The following is a 21,660-nucleotide window of genomic DNA, read 5'->3' as shown; positions in this document are numbered from 1 at the left end:
GCAAGGGTAGCTGCATTTTGCCTGGCCACCTAACTCCAACATGGATGTCCCTGTAGCCCTAAACTGCCAGCTATAAATATAAAAACCCACTCAGCATTTTCCACCACGAGTTCTGCCACTGTCCTGCTCTGTAACCTTGGGCAAATCTCATCCATGTTGCTATCACCCTCAGTTATTCAAAATGCAATTTGTTGGCTGCAGGACCCATCACCCCCTACCTCATTCCCATCATCCTGGGCACAACAGGATGCCCACAGCTCCTGGTGTTGGCATGTCCCACTCTCCTCTTTATCATCACAGAATCACAGCTTTGGGTTGGAAGGCACCTTAAAGATCATCTCATTGCTTTCCCCAGATCAGGTCCAACCCAAGCCCATTCCATTCCTTTGATCACCTCCAAGGTGCACATCTCTGAGCAAGTTCCAGTAAGGTCCTGTACCATATCTCAAGTATTTCCAGAAAAAAAGGAACAGGAATGTCTGTCCCTGTGAACATGAGGGATCTAAACATCAGCCCCACACCAGCTTTGGGGACAACACAGGGACTCAGCAGTCCTAAAGGTGACACCTCACAGCACTGCCTCCAAGTCCCTTCAGGTGTCCAAACCCATGCTGGGGATTAAAGAGAAGGAAGAATTTCTGGCTGCAGCAATGGATCAATGCATTCAACAGGCCAAACACACACAGAAGACAAGGAAAGTGAACTCTTGGCTGCCTGGGGTATTTCCTTGCCCCATTTCCACAGCTGCTGCAGGTGTATCCCCTGCTCAGCCCCCTCCACCAGTGGGCAAAGTTTCTATTTGACACTTTGATTGTTGTCTCCAAGCATTTCCTACAGTAATTCAGAGTTACCAAGCAACAGACCAGTTTACTTAACAACAGGGAACTCTCTGCTGCAAAAGGACAAGGAATCCACCAGTAGCTGCCGGGCTGAGCTGCAGCTCAGCAGGGAGGTTGTCCAACACTTTATTATCAATCAGGTGAAATCGCTGCCCAATTAGTAAATCAATACTCCCCGCTGAGGTGATCAGCTGTACACAGAAAAGCAGGGATGCAGGGAAAAGGGAGCTTTCTCCCTCTAACCCAGGGCCACAAAAATCAATGCAGTTGTGCTGTGGAACCTGGGCTCATCACTGAGAGAAAAGCAGCTGTCAAGGCCCCGTTTAACCATGAGATGGAAGAGCTACAGGCAAGAGTACCAGCACCAGCCTGCAGTGACAGCATAGCAGGAAACTGCACCAGGAGCCTTGATTTCTGCTGCAAAGCTGCAAATTCCCCTCTCTGCTCAACTGATGACAGGCTTTGGGGTCTGCCAGAGCAGCAAAACAACCACAGGGCACCTTTCCTCACCAACGTTGTGAGACAAAGCCTAGGAGAACAGAGCAAGACCTTAGTACTCACCCCCTGAGCACCCTTGGGCAAGGTATTTAATCTCTTTGGCCCCCTTGTGCATTCTCCCACCTCCCTGTGTTTTCCCTGTTGCTCAAGGCTGGTGGGATGTTAATTTAAGGGAGCTGTGTGGTGATACTGTGGCAAAAAGCTTCACAGAAAGGCTGTAAGATTGCATTTGTAACACAGACAGAACCCATGTTCCCATCACTGGAAAAACACATGGATTATCAGCATCTCTTGCTGTGATCTCATGTCTAGGTATCATGGTATATTGAGACAGAGGAAGGAATAAAAGAGTCAGGTTTAGAGCTGCCTGAGCACATCTGTAATTCAGCTGCAACCTCACCAAAGCTCACCAAGACCCTCAGCAGAGAGAAACAGAGGAACTATCCCCAGACGATTTTGTTATCATTCCAGTTTTCTGGAGGAGAATAGAATTTTTTGTCTCTAAAACTTTGGCCTGGAGTTTTCCAGTCTTTCAGGAGATTTTATTCACTCTTTAAACATGATGATCTTGTAAATCTTGCTAAATACATCACTGAATGATGGAAAGGCAGGAGAGGAACATCTGGAAGGAAAAGTGTCCAGTGAAGGAAAGAGGAAAATCCTTCTTTCCTCTGCTTCAGTCTCCTTCTACAAACAACAGGGCTACTCCCAGCATGCTGCTCCCTTTCCCCACTTGGGACCACAGTGGTTTTAGGGATGCTGGTGCTGCCCAACCCTTCATCTGTGAGGAAATCTGAACAATTTGGACTTGTCCCTTCTCCTGGGTGTTGTTTGCTGCCTCAGAAGATGCCTCTACTCATCTTTTTCACCTCAGTGGTGAGCGAGTTTGTTCTCAGAGGTGTCTCCCTCAACCTGGTTGGCATCCCTGCCTGCTCCTTTGTCTTGCTGAGATGCTGCTGCAATGCAGAGCACAGGTGTAGTGACCTTTAACCAACTCCCAGCATCTGCAGCAGCCAAAGGCTCCCAAACTGCTCCGGCTGAGGAAGGAGGAGGATGAAGTTCTGACGCACAGTCCCAGAACTCATGGTGTGCCTTTGGAGGAGACACGAGGAGGCTGTTCCATTTATCAGAAAACATTTCAACGTGGATTGCACCATCAATCTGCCTGACAGCATCTCCAACAGCTCCTTGACACCGTGCCAGCAGCAGAGCTGGGTTACCTCTGGGCCAAGGCTGCTGCAACACCTGCTTTTCCTACTTATAGCACTGGATGAACCATCTGCAGCCCATGCAACCCTGTTTGGGTTGGTTTTGCTGCTGTTGTTTTTGCAGAGTGGGGGCAAGAAATCCATCAGCAATCCTACACTGCTCTCGACAGGTCAACAGATGGCCCAGGTCCTCTGTTCCCAGCTGAGGCAGACGCTTGAGAAGATCGAGGAAAATTATTAGCCAGGCAGAAAGAGCACCAAGGCTGTTGCAGAACACTCAGGGCAGGGTGGTCTCCACACTGGGATGAGCTGAACAGCAATGCCCACCTTGCCCTACTCAAGTCAAATGCATTTCAGCTACACAGAAACCCCAGTCTCACTTTCACTGCCATCCCTTGGTCTTCACCCTATGGAAAAAGGACAAAAGCAGCACTGGGAGGTTGTGAACCTCCCAGGATTCTTGCTTCTGTCAGGCCTTTTCCCAACCTTGAGGACAGAATATATTTCAGTTAGAGAGAGATAAGTTTTGGTGCACAGCCCCCAGCACAGAGGTTTTTCCAGCACTGTTAACTTGTTCAGAGATGGAGCAAAGGCTCTGTGCTGCAGCCACAGTAGAACAGGACAGTAATCAAGGGCACTGCTGTATGCAGGTAACAATCAGATAGATTTTACCACTATAAAACTTCAATTTCTTAACAGGACTCCTTATAACATCATGATGTGGTAAGCAGGACTCACCTGTGTCCCTGAACTCCCTTAATGCAGAGTGATGGTGATGCTTCCTTTCACAGCAGCCATGTCTCTAATTTTTGGCTCCATTTGCCCATACCTGCTCTTACCTGAGCTCCAATTTGGCTTTCTAGAACAGACTGCCCAAACCGAGTGAAATCCCCAGTGGGCAGAATTCCAGACTTGAATTTTGACTAATAAAGTGATATTAGGAAAGCTCTAAATGTGCACATAAAAACTGGCAGGCAAAGTGCTTCTAATGATGAGGCAATTGCTGTGCAGGGAGGCCCAGCTGCAGCCTTGAGTCACAAGCCATGTATTAGTCTTCCCAAAATTGTCAATGCCAAGATGTTCAAAAGTGGAACCAAGGATGTGAGGTGGGAGAGAAGGTAAAAGGCTATGAGTTTACACCCAAAGGAAACTGCTGCCCTGGCCATGTGGAGGACACAGGGCTACCAGGTTTGTATCCCAGGAGTTGTTTAATTCTATCTGACCATGCTGAAGAATGAATTAAAAGGATCTTGCAGCCAAAGCCTTCAGGCTGTGCCCATCTCCCTATCAGAGCAATAATAATAACTGTGATAATGATGTACATCAGTGCTCTCAAACAGAAGCACCCTGGACACCTTTTCCTGATCCCATTTTAGTTTAGTTAAACTGTGAAGCACAAGGAGGTTTTCACCTTAGTTTTCGTATTACTTTTTGCTCATGCCGTAGCAATTCTTGATACTCCCAAGTAAATTCAACCTTTCTGAGCACCTCTTGCATCAGAGATTCCTGGAGCAGGGAGTTCCATAGCATCAACTGAACTAAAGATTCACCTCTTTGTCATGGCTTGAATTCACAAACAAGGCAAATTAAGTTGCAACTCCTCACTGCAGTGAAACCCTTTGGGGTCAAACACTGGCCTTCTTGAGCTCAAAAGAAAAGCAGACCCTCACTTGCCACAGATTCCCATGAAAGCCCACTGATCCAGAATGCAAAGCCTGAGCAGCACAGGGATGCACAGTGGAATGGCAGTGGGTCTTTGGTATTTGCATTGTGAAGGAGTCAAAGACAAGTCTATCTGGCCTGTCAGCCACTTCCTCGGCGTGCTGCGACTCCACAGTGAACCAAGCACAGCTAATCCCTCAATGGAAGTGGGATCAGCTTCCTTGCCTCTAGCCTGCAGTCAGAGCATGAGCCCAGACACTTCCTAAGCTGATGTCCTGTAATTCAATATACAGTATCTGGTTCGTGTGCTCATCTACCACCTAAACATTGTGACTTTCAGAAAACATCACGAGCAATTATTTTTCTGCCTTCAGATCGAGTTTTGTGAGATCCACTGCGGCTAAGGGGACAGCTGGTTTGCACAAAGACCTCTGAAAAATACATGGAAGTTTACATGGGCATTCAGGAGAGGGCTGCTCCCACTTTCAGCACCGAAACATCACACACCTGGCTGCTCCCTCTCACTGTTTCACCCTCGCCAAGCAGGCTCTCCAAGGAGGCGCGAAGCACAAAAGGAGACTTCAAAAGAAATGAAAAGTTTTCTTTGTCCTCCTAAGGAAACATTTAATGATTGCCTTTACCCCACTTTCAACCTGGAGTGCCTGCTCTTTATTCTCCAGGCAGGTGCTGAGAGATGAGGCTTTAGTGAGCAGCCTGATTAAAAACCAGTATCGGATGTTGGGAGACAATGTGTAATACGACAACCAACACTCGCAGCATCATGTGAGAAATATAATTAAAAAGATTGCTCTGTGACTGCGCTGTTATAATTTCGAGCCTTGCATTTTACAATTAGAAACCATTTGTCTTCTAAATGGCAGGCTAAGTTTTGCTTTCTGCTTTGTCAGTGTGAAATCAAAAGCAATTCTCTAAGTTAATAGCACTATATTGGATTTATGCAAGCAAAGACTGAATTTGAATCTATATTCACTTTCTCTAAACTATCCTATAAATACTAATATACCCCCTCTCTCTCTTTATTTATTTATTTTTTTTAAGCACACGCAGAGAAAGCTGATGAGAAGCAAGCTTCCCAGGCAGGAACAATTGTTGCACATCCCAACTTTGGCTGTTTTTTGCAGGGTCTTAACTTTCCAGATGCTCCCGGATTTGAAATCTGGAGCTTGAGCCGTGACAGAGCTGTGCAAAGTCTGCCCACTTTCCTTGAGCTGCAATTATATGATCCACGTGCAAATGAGCTCTCAAATCACTCTCAGGCCATTTGTTCCAACACCTCCACATCCCCCAACCCCACACGTCCTGCGTGTAAATACCTACTGTATCTTGAGCTTGTCTGTGCTATAATGGGATGAAGACTCGGGGAGGAGGAACCCCCGTCTAAAAGAGGTTTGTAACAAGGGAAAAAGTAGCTCTAACAGAGTAGCAACATCACAGGAACAGAGAGAGGCATTGTTCCAGGCCAAGTAATCCTGTGACACGCTACTGTCAGTCATAGCTTGACACCCTGCTGGGCCAGCAAGACATCAAAGCCCACCCCATACCATCTTACATGCTCTTTATCAGCTAATCAGGCTATTCTTCCCGAAATAAAGCTCCGTTAAATCCCCTGCTCACAGGGGCATTCCCATCCTGTTGCCCATCTGCTGAGGAGGGTCAGCTGGAGCAGGAGGCAGAGCAGTGGCCTGTCCCTGGTGGCTTCTGAAAGCAGGACAATGCAGCCTCCAACTTTTTATTTTAAAATCCCTTCCCCTTGCATTTTTTCTTTTCACAAGATAGGTGCATGTGCAAGAGAAGTGCCCAGCCCTGGAGCAATTATGTGGATTAGTGCTTTAATTGCATGGCTAAGGTTTGCTAACGGAGTTTGTAGCAACAATTACATGGGAAGAGCCACAATTGATGCTGATAAAGAAGAAAGGTTTTCCTCCTTTCAATTATTGCAGAGATTTTACCTGCAAGCCAGAGGTTTGTATGCTGCCACTGCACTGGGGAAGAGATTGTGTCCTTCACATTGTGATCTCCAAAGAGAGGATTATCTGTCCTGGAGAACCAACTCAGAGGAGCCAGGATCAGATGTGCTGAGCACCTTCAGCTCCCTTCCAAGCACAGAGGAGGGTTCAGGGCTCCTCCAGGAGCATCAGGGAGTCTCCAACTCCTTACACAGAGTAAGAATACCCAGAACAGCCCTGTGCACACACCAGAGGGGATAGAGCTGCAACTCTGGGTTTGCTATCTCTTCCTGAGAGAGATCCCACAGAATTTTGCAGAACTGTGTTTGCCAGAACTGTTCCCATCTACAGGTGGAAACGTACAGAAGGATCATATCTACCAACAGATCTGTAAATCTTTTTGATTTACACTCAATTCCTGGAGCAAAGCACACCACAGTGTGTCACTCAGTGTTCCTTGGCTCAGGAACATCAGGCTGACCTACCTTTTTGGTCTTTGTTTGGTCTTCTTCTTTGAGCCTGCAGTTGGAAGAGCAGTCAGGTTCTTGGGGGCATCCCTCAGCCCAAAGCTCTTGGCCACATGACCCAGGTGGAGAGATTTGATGTGGAAGATGTGCTTGAGGTTCTTGGGATAGGTGGTATAGGCACAAAGGAACGACTGCAGTGCTGAGGGGAAATAAAAAAAACCAGTGAATTCTGTTTGCTGCTGCATTTTTATATATATACACACTTAAAGATTCAGCTGTTCCAGCTGAAAGGACATCGGGCTGGTCCTTTGGGACACCTTCTGGTCAGCAGCTGGCAGAAAAGGCTGGCATGTTAAAAATCTGTGAAGGTTGCATAGCACTGCAACAATCCCAAAAGGGGAAGGTAGGTGCTGGGGAGGTGTGAGGAACTGAAACAAAGCTCTGGGTTTGCCTCCTGCAAGGCTGCCCCTTTGGCTACAAAAGCTGATGTTGGTAGCACATCTCTCAAGAGTCACTGGCACTGAATGGCAGCAGATAAAAGGAGAGTGGGAACAGAGATGCAGGGAGGAAGACAGAGAAGCATGGAGATGGCACAGGAAGACTCCTCTGATATTAGAGTCCCAGTAGTCCATGCATTTTTCACCAGTTACCAGCTAGTCCCTTATAAATATCTGAGAGCCGGATGGATTTCCTGACTCATCAGCACACTGAGAACAGAGCTCACCTTCTCAAAAGGGAAAAATAATAGAACTGTGTGCAAATTTCCCTTCCCATCTTTATATTCCTGTAATGCCCTTCCCTCAGGGCTCATTGCTCTAAAGACAATCATCCACTAATATGAGCACTACCTCTGCTCCTCCCTGTCCCCAGAACATTAACTACACCCGGGCTGTCCTCTGCTCTGGGAATAGAGGGACTTCAGGAAGGAAACTCTGCAGCTCAGAAAATGCCTCCCTTCAATCCCCTGCTGCTCCTCTGCTTGCTAAACCTCCCGTGTCCCCCCAGCCCTCACTCCAAAGCACCACCTGTATCTTTCTCTCCCTCTCATTCCCGACAGCAGTGAGCTCTAAACTCTCACCTCTCCTGCCCTTGCCTGTTGAGCCATCGGACCAGCAAGTTTGCCCACAGCTTACGTCTAATCTCTTGGCAGCAGCCGGAGATTGGAGTTTATGAACAGTAATAAAAATGTCATTTTAGCAGATCAGCTCCTGGAAGGACCCAGGGAATCCATCAAAGCTCTGTTTACTGAGCAAAGCGAACTCCTTTTCCCAATCGATGAGAAGAAAAGATTGAGTTTTTTTGCACCTTCTTCCCAATTTCACAATGCTGCTCTTTTAGAGGCTTCTGAGCACCCAGAGACCTGTGTTTTCCCAAAAAAGAGAATGCTAAATTCCAAATACTGTCTCAGTGTCTCGTCTGAAGGCCATCCTTCTGAGGGCTTATAAACCAGCTCAAATGTTCTCAAAAACCCTGTTCAGCTGCTTTTTTTTTTCATAAAGTTATTGGTCAAATTCACCTATGAGAAGGTGTAACTCTTCAAAGGGAACAATAGGAACTTGCTCCCTCTTTGAATTCAGTCCCACTGGAGCCAATATAGTTGTCTGCCTCACAGCACTGGAAATGGTTGATACTAAAGATCCTGTTATTATGAAGGCTGAGCTCACCTCCCACAGTCGAGCAGAGAGGTACCAACTCCCCAAAACCAGAGTTAGAGAATCAAAGTGTCAAAGGCTCCCCTCTTCCCAAAGTCCTGACAGACATCTGCCAGATCCAGCTTTGAGTCAGAGCACACAAGAGCAGGGAGAGATGCAAGGCACTAACCCAGAGCTGAACTGAGAGCCTGGCTGGACCTGCAGGTCGAAATCCCAGCCCAGGAAACTGCCTCACCTCTGAGCAGCTCAGAGCTGAGATGTTCATTACAGCACCCATGAGACTGAAATGAAGACCTTAGTGGATGTGATTCTTCTTAAAATCTTTACTGTCAGGTCTTTAGACCTCTCAGAGATGCCAGAGCCATGTTTTCTGGCTTTTATGTGCAATTAGAGTAGCCAGATACTGAAAGCTTTATTGGCTTTTTTTTTTTGAAGTTGAAATTCTTTTATGATTTTGCGATCAAAGAGACAGAGCTTTATGAAAACAACTCACAAAGACTGGTACCAGTGCTCTGGTCAGGCCATAACTCATGTAAAAGGTTCTTCATCTTGACACCACAGGAACAAACTGCCTGAGCTGTTAAGAGTTTTTGCCACACCAACACAAGTCGAAGGTAACATGCACTGGCTTGGAGTGGGGTTTGGACTTGTGCTCATGTAAGACAAGAGGATTTAGATTGGTCCTTTGCACCTCTGCATCCCCATTTTTCTACAGAAAATGATGCATGGAAAGTCAAAGAAGAAAAGAAAAAAACCCAGCATGTTCTATATATGATGGGGGTTAGATGGGCTGGTTTGTTGTCACTTTGAACAGGGGACAAGAGGGTAATGAGATATGAAAGGGAGACTGGTGGCATAACCTGTTCATAACCTGCTCCCAGCCAGCTCCCAGCTCCCAGCTCCCAGCACTGGCCCCAGTGGGCTGGATAAACTGGGACTTTGCCAGAGCAGGTGGGAGCAGGAGGGGAGGATGAACCAAAACCACCACAGACATGAGCACTGTGCCACAGCACTGAGCTCCCCTGGCTCTGCTGTCCCTTTCCACTGAGGACAGAAGGAGGAGGCAAAATGCTCAACTGCTGGCTGTAAAACTGGGAAACAAGGGGGAGAAATGCAGGGTTTGCCTCCTTATCCTCTCTGTAACCCCAGGGACACAAAGGATCACATTCTCCCAAGCTCTATTTGTCCCCACAGCTCCGACATGAAGCACCTACCACCATGCAACCCTTGGCATGAGCATCCTCCACTTCCCAAAAGGACCTCCAACTCTTGATGAGGTTCATCCTTCAGGTAGCAGGGCCCAGCCAGACCCCTCCTCCCACCCATCTCACTGCTCATCAGTCAATCAAGTTTGAAGGGCAGCACCTTCCCTGAACCACTTGATTTGAGTCTGAAAAACACGGGACCCAGAGCCAGAAGGGGAGAGCGGGCAGGGAGCCACTCGCCTTTTGAAAGCAGGCTGCAGTGCAAACACTGCTTATTAACATTGACTAGGTCAGAAAATGGGGAAAAACAGAAAAAGAGAGAGAAACAAATGCATCTCTGGCACAGTTTCCAATTGATTGTCTGCCATGAAAGCAAAAGCCAGCTGCCATGTTAATTATTCATGATGCCTGGCTCAGAGGGGAGGAAGAGGGGGCTTATGGAAGCCACTCAGCAGTGGAAAATTTGCATATGTAGATAGCAGAGTTGGAAAAAGAGGTGGAGTGCTCCTCTACAAGATAAATGGGATGCACAACATTTCAGCATTTCCTGATGTATTTTCTGTGCTTCTTCTCTGTGGCTAAAGGAGTTGTTAATGCTGAGGTCAGCAACAAGTGTGTGTGGGTGGGTGTGTGCACAGTGACACTGTAGGGAGGAAGCAGAGAGGTTTCCTAGGTGTGATCAGAGTTATTCACTGGTTGCTCCTGGCACAGGCAGTTCAGGTGAGAAGTTTGCATGGGGTACAAGAAATCCCAAGGGAGCAACAAGGAGCTCATCGATGCAGAATGAAGGATTATGATCATGTCAGTCATATGCTTTGAGATCATGGATTTAAAATAGCAGCTATAAAAGTAATTACCCCCTACACCTGCAAATGGGTGCAAGCTGCTTGGATTTTGTGGACTTGTCTCAATAACTCATAGCCAAATGCCAAGTAATTGCCCAGGAGCTCTGGGGCCTTATTCCCACAGTGCCTACACTTTTTTGGCTCCTCTCAGGAGATCAGTGTTTCCTTCCCCACCACATCCCCAGCAAGTCTGTAATCTTTCTCCCATATCTGTCTTCCTCTGGATTTTCCAAACTGAGAAGAAGAAGGGAAGAGTCTCTTACCCTGCCCAGTGACAACTGCTGTGCATCCTGCTTGGGAAAGATGGCAGGTAGAATCCCAGATTTGCACACAGCTACAATTATTAAATCCATCCCAATTTTTATCCTTCCTGCCTTTCTGAGTTGTTGCCCTCTCTCTCATTTATCTCCTATCCCACACAACCAGCTCCACTCCAAGATCCTTTCCTGGTCAGAGTTGCTCCTAAAGCATTCTGTCTTTGAGGCTTCAAATTCATCACTGGTGTGAACTGAAGGCATCTGATGGGAATTGCACCAGGATGGGGTGGAAAAAGTCAACCTTCCCCTTCCCAGGATAACACACACAACCCATTCACTCCTGTGATTGGGTCAGAGCCCTTGGATATGAATCCCACTGAAAGGCAAGATTAAATCTCATTTGCACGTAAGATGGGAACGCCAGAAATTAACATTTAATATCACCACAAAGCCTTCTGGGCCTGCCTCAACCCCCTGCAGAGCCCAACGGCCCCAAAATGTTTCTTCCAGGCCTTTTCCCTGATGCTCTGCCCCAGAAGAAAACCTTGGCAGCAAAATCTGAGCCCCTGTGGGATAAGTGGAAGGAAACACACTGACCTTTCTTTGCCCACCGGACGTTCCCCTCGCTGGAGTGGACGTGATTTTCAAATTTGGTCTGCAGGACTGTGGCTCTCTCCCGGACTTCCTGAGGGTTCTTGCCACAGGATTTCTACCAGGGAGGCAGGAGGATTAGAGGAAAGAGAGAATTTGAGTCAGGAATAATGAAGCAGTTTACAATAGATTTAATAACAGTAAAATCACACAGCAACTACCCAGGGGCCAACAAAGGTAATCCTCTCAATATTACTAGAGGAAAAAAAAAAAAAAATCCAGATAAAGATGTTAAAGTCAGAGCAGCCAGTGAGCGCCGTGTGGTGGGGAGAACAAATCAGTTTTAATTTTGTGTTTTCTAACATCTATCACGTACCTTTTTCCCTTGCTTTTTTTTCCCTTTCCATTTTTCTGCTTCCAGGTTCAACAGGCCAGATCCCCCTGCCTGTTTCCATTGGGGTTATTTGGGATAACTCCCCCCAGACCCTACACTAACAGGTTCAGAGTGATGCTGCAAGTTGCCCTGTGCACTTCCCCAAAACACCCAGGGCAGGAGATCCATGAGATCCACATTCAGCCCCAAGCTCCAGAGAACAGACCAACTTCAGCACCTGTGAGCAAAGGCAACTGAATGAACTTCCCATTAATTCCATCATGGATTTCTCCATGAAGTTTTCTCACTGTCAGCAAGTCGTATTTGAGTGGAACTGCCATCACTTGGCTCCTCTAGAGCAGGACAAGCCCCTTGCACCAAAGGCACGACAGAATAAACTTCCCCAGGCCAAAAGGGCAATTTTCCCAGCTTTCCTGGGATCAGACTGTAGGATGCAGTTCAGGAAATGGAAAACAAACATTCCTGGGAGCAAGCTGTCACTGGGAGGAGAAGAGAGGCTCTCTCCCTCTCTGAGGGATTCAGGCAGAGAAAGGAAATGTGGACCAGAAAGCAAGTGAATTTTTTGATGGAAAGATGACAGCAAAGTGCAAAGCCAAGCATCCATGGATGTGCACCTCTCCCAGAAAAGGGCCACAGTTCTCAAATGCTACTCAGACAGGAACCAGCATCCAAGTGTAAGAGTGTCAGATCCAGGGCAGCAACTTGATCCTGGTCAGGGCTGATGGAACACAAACCTCCAGCTCCTGGGATTCTGGAGGAGGCCTGTGCCAAGGCAGCAATCCTGGTGTTCTGCTCTGGCAGATCTGCATGCTAATGCTGCAAACCCCTCTTTCCCCTGCACTGCTGCCAGCCCAGAGGAGCCACATCCCACTGACACCACCAACTCTGGGATCACAGGAGCTGCCAGCACCTGACACAAGATGTCCTGCTGTCCCACATGTGCCACTCTGTACCCAACAGCAAATGTGCCCAAGGACAAACCTCAAACAGTTTAAATGCCCTGCACTGTGCCCCCTCTGGAACTTAGGATCAAACAGCTTCCAGCCACTGAGTTATTCCTCAACAAATCAAACACACTTGGGGCTGGAGCTCCTGCTCACTCACTGCCTGGACTGACTGCCCACCTGCATCTCCAAAGACAACCTGGGTATTTCAACACATGGAGAGCCTCCCAGATTTCTGGTCTTTGCTGTCTCCAATCCACTCAAGAAAAGCTCACAATCCATCTCACAGAATCACAGCATCACTTAGATCAGAAAAGACCTCCAGGATCATCGAGTTCAATATGTGACTCAGCATCACTTTGTCAATCAAACCATGGCATTGAGTGCCACATCCAGTTTTTCCTGAACACCTCCAGGGATGAGGACTCTACCTTGGCCATTCCAACTCCTGACCATGCTCACAGTGAAGAAATTCTTCCTGATGTCCAACCTGCACCTCCCTGGCACAGCTTGAGGCTGTGTCCTCTCCTCCAGGGAGCAGATTCCAACCTCCTTCTCTCCAGGCTCAGCCCCTGCAGTTCCCCCAGTTTTTCCTCACATGATTTACTCTCTGGACTCTTCTCCAGCTTCGCTGCCCTTCTCTGCACACTCCTTTGACAAGATGCCACTGCAGAGGTTTCAGCAGCCCTGAGCAGAGCTGCCTCCCCGAAGTGGCCACTCCTTGTTGTCACTACCAAGTTTCCACCGACGTGAAACACAAAACTTTCTGGCCCCGCCTGCTCCTCCCGGCCCCCAGCACTTTTCTTTTGTTAAGCCTCCTGGCAGCACCAAGTGTCACCTTCCCAGCGCTTTTTAATATGAATGTGAAATTAGTGAGGTTTGCCCTTTCCCCTGGCGGACAGAATCCTCTGTTATTAAAAAGTAAAGCACTTTAATAATGAAAACTTTTTCTCTTTTTCCTGTGTTTTAACTGTTTAAAATTAATGAGAAGGGCATAACGGTTGTCAAAGCGATATTGAAAGCCGGGTAGCCAGGACCGAATAAGCACGAAAATCCCTCCAGAGTGTTAAATAAACAGTGCTTCAGCCCCCTCTGAATCCCTGTGTTGGTTATTGTATACATTCTGTAACAGCACTCAGAATAGATCTGAGCACCGGGGAGGCAGAAAGGTTTCAGAATTCCAATAAAGGCCTCAAATTAAAGACAGCCTGGTGCGAATTCCAGGAGAAAATTAAAGAGACCTCAAGCTTAAGTGACAGGTGACTTGCTTCTGTGTCACAACTGTCAGGGGATTTAGTGATAATATGGCAATATATTACAAAGGACTTTTCTTATTCCCCCCTTTAGGTTTCAAAATGAGGCATCTCTTCTTGCTGGAGCTGGGGGAAAATAAAAAAAAAATAATAAAAAAAAGTAAGACAAAAATGAGGGATAAAAAACTAGGTGCATAATTTCCAAAGTGTGAGGTCAGTCCAAGAGATATAAATAAAAAAAAAGCAAATGGCAGGAAACATAATGTCCTCGGAAAACAGCTTCTCCCCTCCTCCCATCTCCAGCTTGTCTTTTATCCCCTTCAGACCCTTGAGACAGATCTCATTTTAAAATTGCACCCTAATGGGCATGAAAAAACCCCTGTGTTTGATTCCTGTCTTCCAGGGAGGTTCATCTAAAAAACAACAAAAAAAAGCCCACCCCAATTTAAAAATCTAAATTTAATACTGACTCAGAGGCAAACTGTGAAAATAAAACCTGCCCACGATGGAGTGTGTGGACAGATCAAATAAACCAGTGCTACTGGAAGGGCATGGAAGCCATTCCATGTCCTTTACTCACACAAGCAAGCTTTAATCCTGGTTTGGATGAGCAAGACAATTAATTTGAGACCTTACACATTCTTCCAAGACCCCAAAGATAAAAAGCCTCCCCCAGAGGTTTGCTTGATCTGCTCCCCATCTAACTTTGTTCCATCTGTGAAATCAGCAGCACTGCTGCCATCATGGAGAAACAGTGGGAGAAGAGAACTTTTTCTGCCTTGTGATTCCTTAAAAACCTGTTCTGGCAGATCCCAAACCAAGGACATAATGACTGTGGACAATATTGATAAGCTAAAAGAAGAAATGCAGGGGGGAAAAAAAGGATGCAATGTTATTTAACCAGTTTGAGACATCAGGGGAACTCCCAAAAATGCCAACTCCACCAGGAGAAGACACATGTATTGCTGTCAGAAGAAGGAAACCTCCAGTGATAAAGATGGCAGGTTTTAGGTTTGAGAGGTTGGGAAAAGTACTGAAAACTTCTGATTTCATTAAGAAAATATGATAATGAAAAGGAAAAAAAAAATTGAAACACAGTAAGACTAGACTGAGGTTCAAAAGTTCGTTCTTAAAACAGGAAAAAAAAAGAAAAAAAAAAAAAGAAAGATGGGGGAAACCCACCAAAAAGCCTGACTGTAACATCTCCTGCTTCCATTATACTTCAAAACAAAATGAAGGATTTTGTTTTAATAACAACTTTTTACTAACCTCCACACACCTTCTCTAGAACTCACCAAGTCCCCCTTGCCCCCCTCCATAAAAGTTGAAAGATCAAATTTATTCTCTTTGTAGGCAGGTGAACATTCACACGCCCAGACATAGCCACATATATATTTCATCCACCTAAATATAAAATATACATTTTACAGGCACTTCAGCTTGCTCCCCGGCTGCACACAGAAGCCCAAAAAATACATGTTCCAACGTGGTACTTCTAATGGACTTGAGTTGAGGCAATGAGAACTGAAGAGCATCATAATGAGGTGCAGGACTATCACAGATCCATGACTCAGAGCATGGAGAGCTGAGCAGCAGAGCTGAACCTGCCTCCAAAGGCAAATTCCCAACGGGATCAGGCTCAGCTCCTCCTCCTGACACCTCCTCAACCCCTCCCTGTCCCATGCAATGTCCCACTGCATTCCCAGCTTATTGGGAATGTGGCCATGTGGCAAACTGGGAGAATTTAATAGATATTAACCCTCCTGAAGGCTTGGGAAATGCCCCTGCAGCTTCTGAGCTCACCACTCAGAGCCTCCATGGCAATACAAAACATGGAGCTAACAAACAGAGTGAATCCTTGATGGCATTTAATGTATTTTTCAAATAATTCCTGAAGGGAGGAGTCTGTTTCACATTGACAGAACTGCTGTAATTTTATCCCCATTAGATGATATAGAATTTTTTCCCATGAAGAGGAACTCTATTCTCAAGCCTCAAATGTTTCAGATTGAATCACACAAAAACTGGTTATTCTGTATTTCCAAGTTCCTGCAGGAGATTGAAACCAACCTACAGCCACAGTGGAAGTATCTCAGTGAAGTCAACAGCAAAATCCCACTAGCTTTGATGCCTGAGGGAAAAGAGGAATTCAATCCCACCTTTGAGAGAACAAGGAACCAAATCCTTCTGTGCAAGTTCCTCTGTGCAGCCCCTGGCTCTGCACAAACCAGGACAACTGCTCCTTCCTAAGAGGGGTTTGGTTTAGAGCTTTTTGGAAGGAATGGGAGAAAGCCAAAAGAAGAGTATTTAAAAAATTTTGTGCTTAAATGAGTAGGTAATTTTACAATTTGAGGCATGGGAGAAATACCAATTTGATCAATTTTGGTAGCAAACAGGCTTGGTTAGCTTTTTGGTGCCAAAAAGGCATTTTCTCTTGTGACTTTTCAAAACATAAATCATCATTGAAATAACATTTGTCCCCAGTCCAGAACAGAATATTCTGTCCCATGTCAGCAACAGATTAAAGTATAATTTCTGCAAAAATGTAATTGTTGAAGAAGTCTTCAAAGGAAATCTAAAGTTACCCTTACTATATTTGGAAGCAAAGGAAGGTATCTATATACACACACACAACTATTTAAAATAATTTCTGCATTAGCAAAGCACAACGAAACAACTAAACTAAACTCATGCCATATCCTAGGCATGATCCAGACATTTAAAACACAAGCACTACAGGCTGTTTTCAGCCAAAAGCAGTGGTGGGGAAGAGCTTTAAATAGAGCTGCATCTCAGCTGAGCAGAGCTCTGGCTTTCTGTGAGGTGCAGGAGCACTGAACATCTTTCACAATTGTGTTTACCAGGAACACCACGGCTCCCAGCAGCCAGCGTGGGCACCGAGGTGCCTCAGCCATGGGGAACAAAAGCACCAGCAGCAAAACAGCAACAAGAGGGGGAAAAGAGTGTGTGCTGCATCATGCTTGACACATTTTTGACTTCCGTTCAAAATGCAGCTTCTTTGCAGGATTTAATTTGCCAGAGTGCAGCAACGCCCGAGACAACAATTGCAAATGAGTGAATTCTGTGAATTAGTGACTTGAAGGCAGAGCCAAGGCTTGCCCAAGTCAATAAAAAGGTGACTGTCAACCCAGGAGCTTTTGGTTTAGGCTCCAAGTAAATACAGATGATGAAAAACCCTATGTAACACATCACCAAATGCATTTTCCTCATTTCTTCAGTTTAGAGCTGTTTGTCATCTCCAACAGTATTTGAGTGCAGAAAACACAGGAAAAGAGAAACCTGGTGCAGAAAAACACTGAAGATTTTGCATCCAGAAACCTTCCCTGTCTGTTACAAAGGTATTTGCTGAAGACTTAGCAAGCAGCTCCTTTTTGGGAACAACAAAACACTGGAAAATTGTGATATAAGGTAGCTCTATAACTATTTACACTGCCTGACAGTGTAAAGACAGGATGTAAAGACAGATGCTAAGGCAGGAATACTTGTGATGTTTAACTGGCAAATGAAAACTGGAGCAATTCCAAAGCAGCAGAATAACTCACCTTGCTCCCTGGTCTGTGCAACTTGAAGCGATCATCCTTCATCAGGCTGGCCAACACCTTCTCCATCTTTAGCTCTGAAACACTGAAGTAACAAAGACAGGAAATTACTATTTCTCCTACTATGAAATACAGAGTGGAACGAGCCACAGACTGGTAGTGGAGAACAAAATGATTGAGATTCACAGATCATCTTAAGAATTTATTCCTGAAATACATGAGGTCTTAGCCTAGACACTCCCTCAGCAACGCTGCAAGTGGAGCTGCTGAAAAATCCAAATCAGTGCTCTCAGTGGCACAGAGACACAGTTTCACCTGCAATCTTGTCACTGTTTTAAGTCACCAACACACACTCCAATTCTAGCAGAGCATCCAAACAACTGAGGGTGGACCTTCCATTCACTGAAAGTCTCCTTGGCTCTCAACCAAGAGGAACTGATTGAAGAAATAAATGGGATTACACTTCCATTATTTTCATAATTTTTCTTTCCTTGCACTGAGAAGCACCAAGACAATTCAGAACCACCTGGGTTCATTTCCCACTCAAAGAAACTCAAGACAGACTTGAAGCATCACATAACATTAATGCTTCTTGTAAATTTGTTTTGTAACTATAAAGAATAAGATCTACAACCTCCACCTTGAACTCAGAGGTTGTCCAATATTTCATTGCACACTCAATGCCATTGGCAGGGAGCAGAAAGTTGGTTGTGCAGCTGTGAGAAGTGACTGACTGAGGCACATGCAGGCTGGAAACATGTGCTCCACTTTGATTGCTACTTCTGCTATGTCTTGTCGCCTCCAATTTAGCTTCCAGAGTCTCTGGAAGGAGACACAGTGCTCAAACCTCACTCAAAGGATGATGCTTTCATGTTTACACACACTTGTTTACACCCATATTAGTGACCATGCTTGCAAAACTGAAGAGCTAAAACTAAAGCTGTGCAAAGACACAGCTCCTTCTTTCACAGTGAAGCTCAGAGGGTGACAACAAAATCCCAAAAAACTCTTCTTATCAAGCCAATTCTCCTGCAGCTTCCTTCCCTCTGGTCACAACATCACTCTGTCTTTCCCACAGGATCTTACATGATTCCAGCTCCTTGCTACCTTGCTTGGGTCAAAGCTCAGAGGCACTTCCTGATGGACAAACTCACCATTTATAGCCTCAAAAGCCACCTCTGACACCAGATCCAGTTTGATTTCCTTCCCTGCTCTGAGAAACTCACCTCCCCTCTCATCTGAAGTGCAAAGCCAAAGCCGAGCCCATTAGGGACCCCACAGCATTTTTTTTAAATACAGGAGACTCAGTCAGCTGTCCTAGCCAGGCTTCACACTGGGCATTTATTTTCATTCTGTCGACTCACATTCCTCCTGTAGACTCAACCAGATGATTTATTCTCCAGTCCTGCTTGCAAGACACTGCTGGGTCCTCTTATGGCCCAGATATGGAAATGCTTACAAACCTGCTTCATTTCCAAGTGAGCAGTCCTGCTTAAAGGTGCATTTACAGGAGATGAGGAATTCTTTGTCCCCTTTAACAGTGTCTTAAGGGGCACACGCACTCCAGGTGACAGCACAGGAACAGCTGTGCAGTTCCAGGCCATTAATATTACAGCTGCATCCAAACTGGGTCCCATTTCCAAGGGAATTGCTCAGATCATAAAAGCTGATGTTTCTGGGCCCAAATTTTCACTAATGGGCAGAAGTCATCTCTAGAAAAAAGCCAATGAGTTCACTTGAGATTAAACCAAAGGAAGAGAGAAATCTTTGGGGTCCAAAAGTTCTGAGATTCCTGAATCTCACCTGGTCAGAAAGATGCCTGTGGTTTCTGAAAGGAAGCATTGCTGATATTTATCAATTTGTAAAGTACAGAAAGAAATTATAACAACATATCTCCTTTCTTTTCACTCACAGCTCTCTAACACCTGCCTAGATGGATCTTTGCCACACTGGGTGACAGGATATTGTGATCCTCCCCTGCTCCCCATCCTTCCCAGTTAAATCCACAAACACCTTTACTTTTGCAATCTGCCTTTTCAACCTCAGCCAGCTCACCACCACGGCACGAGGAGAGGAAAAGAGATGGTCCAGAGGAACAGCCATCCAGCCTGGAAGGGATGGGCCAGAGTGGCCATAAGACACCCTACAAGGGAGATCAGCCCCACCGTGTGCAGATTACTTAGCAGAGGATGTGGAGAAAGGCGGGGGAGGCATGGGGGAGAAAGGGAAATGGAGCATAAAACGACAACCAAGGGTTTCTCTGTTTGGTTTTGAAAAGTATAACAGCAAATTAAAACATAAATGGCAACCACTTAAGCAAGAGGAAAGCAGACCTCCCCCTTCCCCCTGCAAAGGTTGCTTTGACACCGCTATGAATGAAAATGTCAAACCTTTGACATTGATTTGTCAGAGTTGTCACCCCTGTCGGGTCCTCCCCTTGCCTGGCGTGTCGCCAGCAACAGATCCCTGAACTGGGTTCCCAGCAGGGAGCAGCGCCAGGGAGCCAGGAGGGGGGAAAAGCACAGCCCCAGAGCAGGGAGGGGAATGACTCGTGCCTTCACGGTGATGCCTCTTCCTTTATAAATTAGTTAGGCCGCCGTTAGCAGATAAAGAAATTATCTGATAGCTGTCGAGGCAGGCGCCGCGAGATTGCAGCTGAAGGGACTAGAAGAGACATAAAGGGGAAAAAAAAAGGGAACCTCGCGTTTCTTCTGCTCGTTGCCTCCACCCTTTGAAGGGAAATCTGTTAGTTGCGCTTGGAGCTGAGACAGAACATTTTGGAGTCTAACCCTTTTTTTTTAAAAAAAAAAAACAAAAAAAAAGTGAAGAGGGAATGTAGAGAAAACATGAGTGTGCACGTGCCTGCACATCCACATTTACAGCTGGGCCACAACTTCCAGCCACACAAAGCCCAAACAGAAAGTTGCAGAGAGAGGCAGCTTTCCTGAGCCCCAAGGGGAATTACTGATCTCAGCAGAGCCAAAGTGAGATCGTTTTGGCAAAGGCTAACACTGCTTTTCCACACTGGAAGCCAAGGAGAGGCTTCAGGTACCAGTGAAAATTAATTGCGAGCGATTTCCAATTTCAAAGGCAGTCATCTCTAATTCCGAAGTGGATTTTCATCCAGGAACAAAGCCACGTCTGCTCTCATTACTTCCGACTCTCAACATTCCTGGACTTACTCCCATGCATGCTGGGGTGGGTGGAGGGGTTTAGGAAAAAAAAAAAAACTCTGGGTCAGATCCTCATCTCCTGTAAAGCAGCAGAGCATTGCTCATTTACACCAGCTGAAGGCTGCGGGGACACATCTCATGCTTTGTCTTCTTCAAAATACATATTTTATGAAGTATTTACATTTCAATAAACCCAGCGGGAATTTCATTTAAAAAAAGGGAAAAAAAAAGCCAACAAATTAAAAAAAAAAAAAATTCACAACACACGCTCATCCTTTGACAAAAACCCAAGAGCTTTAAAAATTAAGCTAAGAATAAAAAAAAATAAGCCAACTCCAGGAACTTGTGCAGACCAAGTCAAAAGCTACAAAGACTTAGGGCAAAGGAACAGAAATGAGCAGTGCTGAAGAGGCTCGGTGACAGTCCAACACACGCTGTCTTTCGCCCTCGCACTGAATTAAATTGTCAGGATTATCACCATAATGCTCTGTTTATGAAGGGTAACGGCAATTTGTGCTGATGGCACTTGCTGCCTTGAGCTTCAAGCTGCCTTCCTGCATCTTCTCAGTAATTCATCAGCTCCCTGCTCTATCCCTGTGCCCCTTCTCCATGTCTGTGTGGGAAGAGGCTGAGTCGCCCTGTGCCCAGCAGACACTCATTCCCTTCCCTCTGAAGATGGGGGTCAAGGAAAGCAAATTACACTCCTTTTTGGCAAGTCTTTTATTTGCAGGGCAGTATGTTTTATGAAGGACATAAACCAAACAAGAAAAGGCAAGCCTTGGAGTTGTCTGGCTCGGGAAAGTGAAGGAAAAATAAATTCACATAAAGCTCCCCCTGCTTATTCAGAGTTTTCAAGATTTCTGAAAACCATGGCCAGCTCAACAACAGGTCTCCTTAGCAGATGTAATTACCAGCCTGAGTGACACTTCCTTAAAACTTGTCAAAAAACAACAAAATTGGATAAAAGCATTAACATTTAAAATAAAAAGGAGGAAAATTTCCCTCTCCTTCCTCTAACACTACCAAAATATTATAAAATAGAAAAATAGAACTTTCTGCTTGGAGTTAAAAATTCACAATTATGTGGGATTTCACCTTTAAATGTCAGTGCTGTTTGTTACATGAAAAAAAACCCTGTCAGCTTA

General features: G+C 45.7%; 1 protein-coding gene across 4 annotated transcripts in view; it reads right to left on the bottom strand.

The window, feature by feature from the left end:
* Positions 1 to 21,660, bottom strand: part of DDX31 (DEAD-box helicase 31) — a 42,533-nt gene that overhangs the window by 975 nt on the left and 19,898 nt on the right. For 3 of the 4 annotated variants that reach the window (XM_085076928.1, XM_085076927.1, XM_085076929.1), the window contains 3 exons: positions 17,346 to 17,427; positions 11,198 to 11,309; positions 6,660 to 6,840 (listed from right to left, as the gene is read on the bottom strand). In XM_085076928.1, coding sequence (XP_084933054.1) covers positions 6,660 to 6,840; positions 11,198 to 11,309; positions 17,346 to 17,427 — 375 coding nt within the window. Of the gene's footprint in view, positions 1 to 1,892; positions 2,953 to 6,659; positions 6,841 to 11,197; positions 11,310 to 17,345; positions 17,428 to 21,660 lie in introns of those variants that run through there. The other variant, XM_085076930.1, reaches the window with a different exon arrangement.

This window comes from Lichenostomus cassidix, chromosome 17, assembly GCF_008360975.1.
Source record: "Lichenostomus cassidix isolate B80296 chromosome 17, HeHo_3.0, whole genome shotgun sequence".
NCBI classification, from domain to species: domain Eukaryota; kingdom Metazoa; phylum Chordata; class Aves; order Passeriformes; family Meliphagidae; genus Lichenostomus; species Lichenostomus cassidix.
This window is presented reverse-complemented; position numbering and strand designations above follow the sequence as displayed.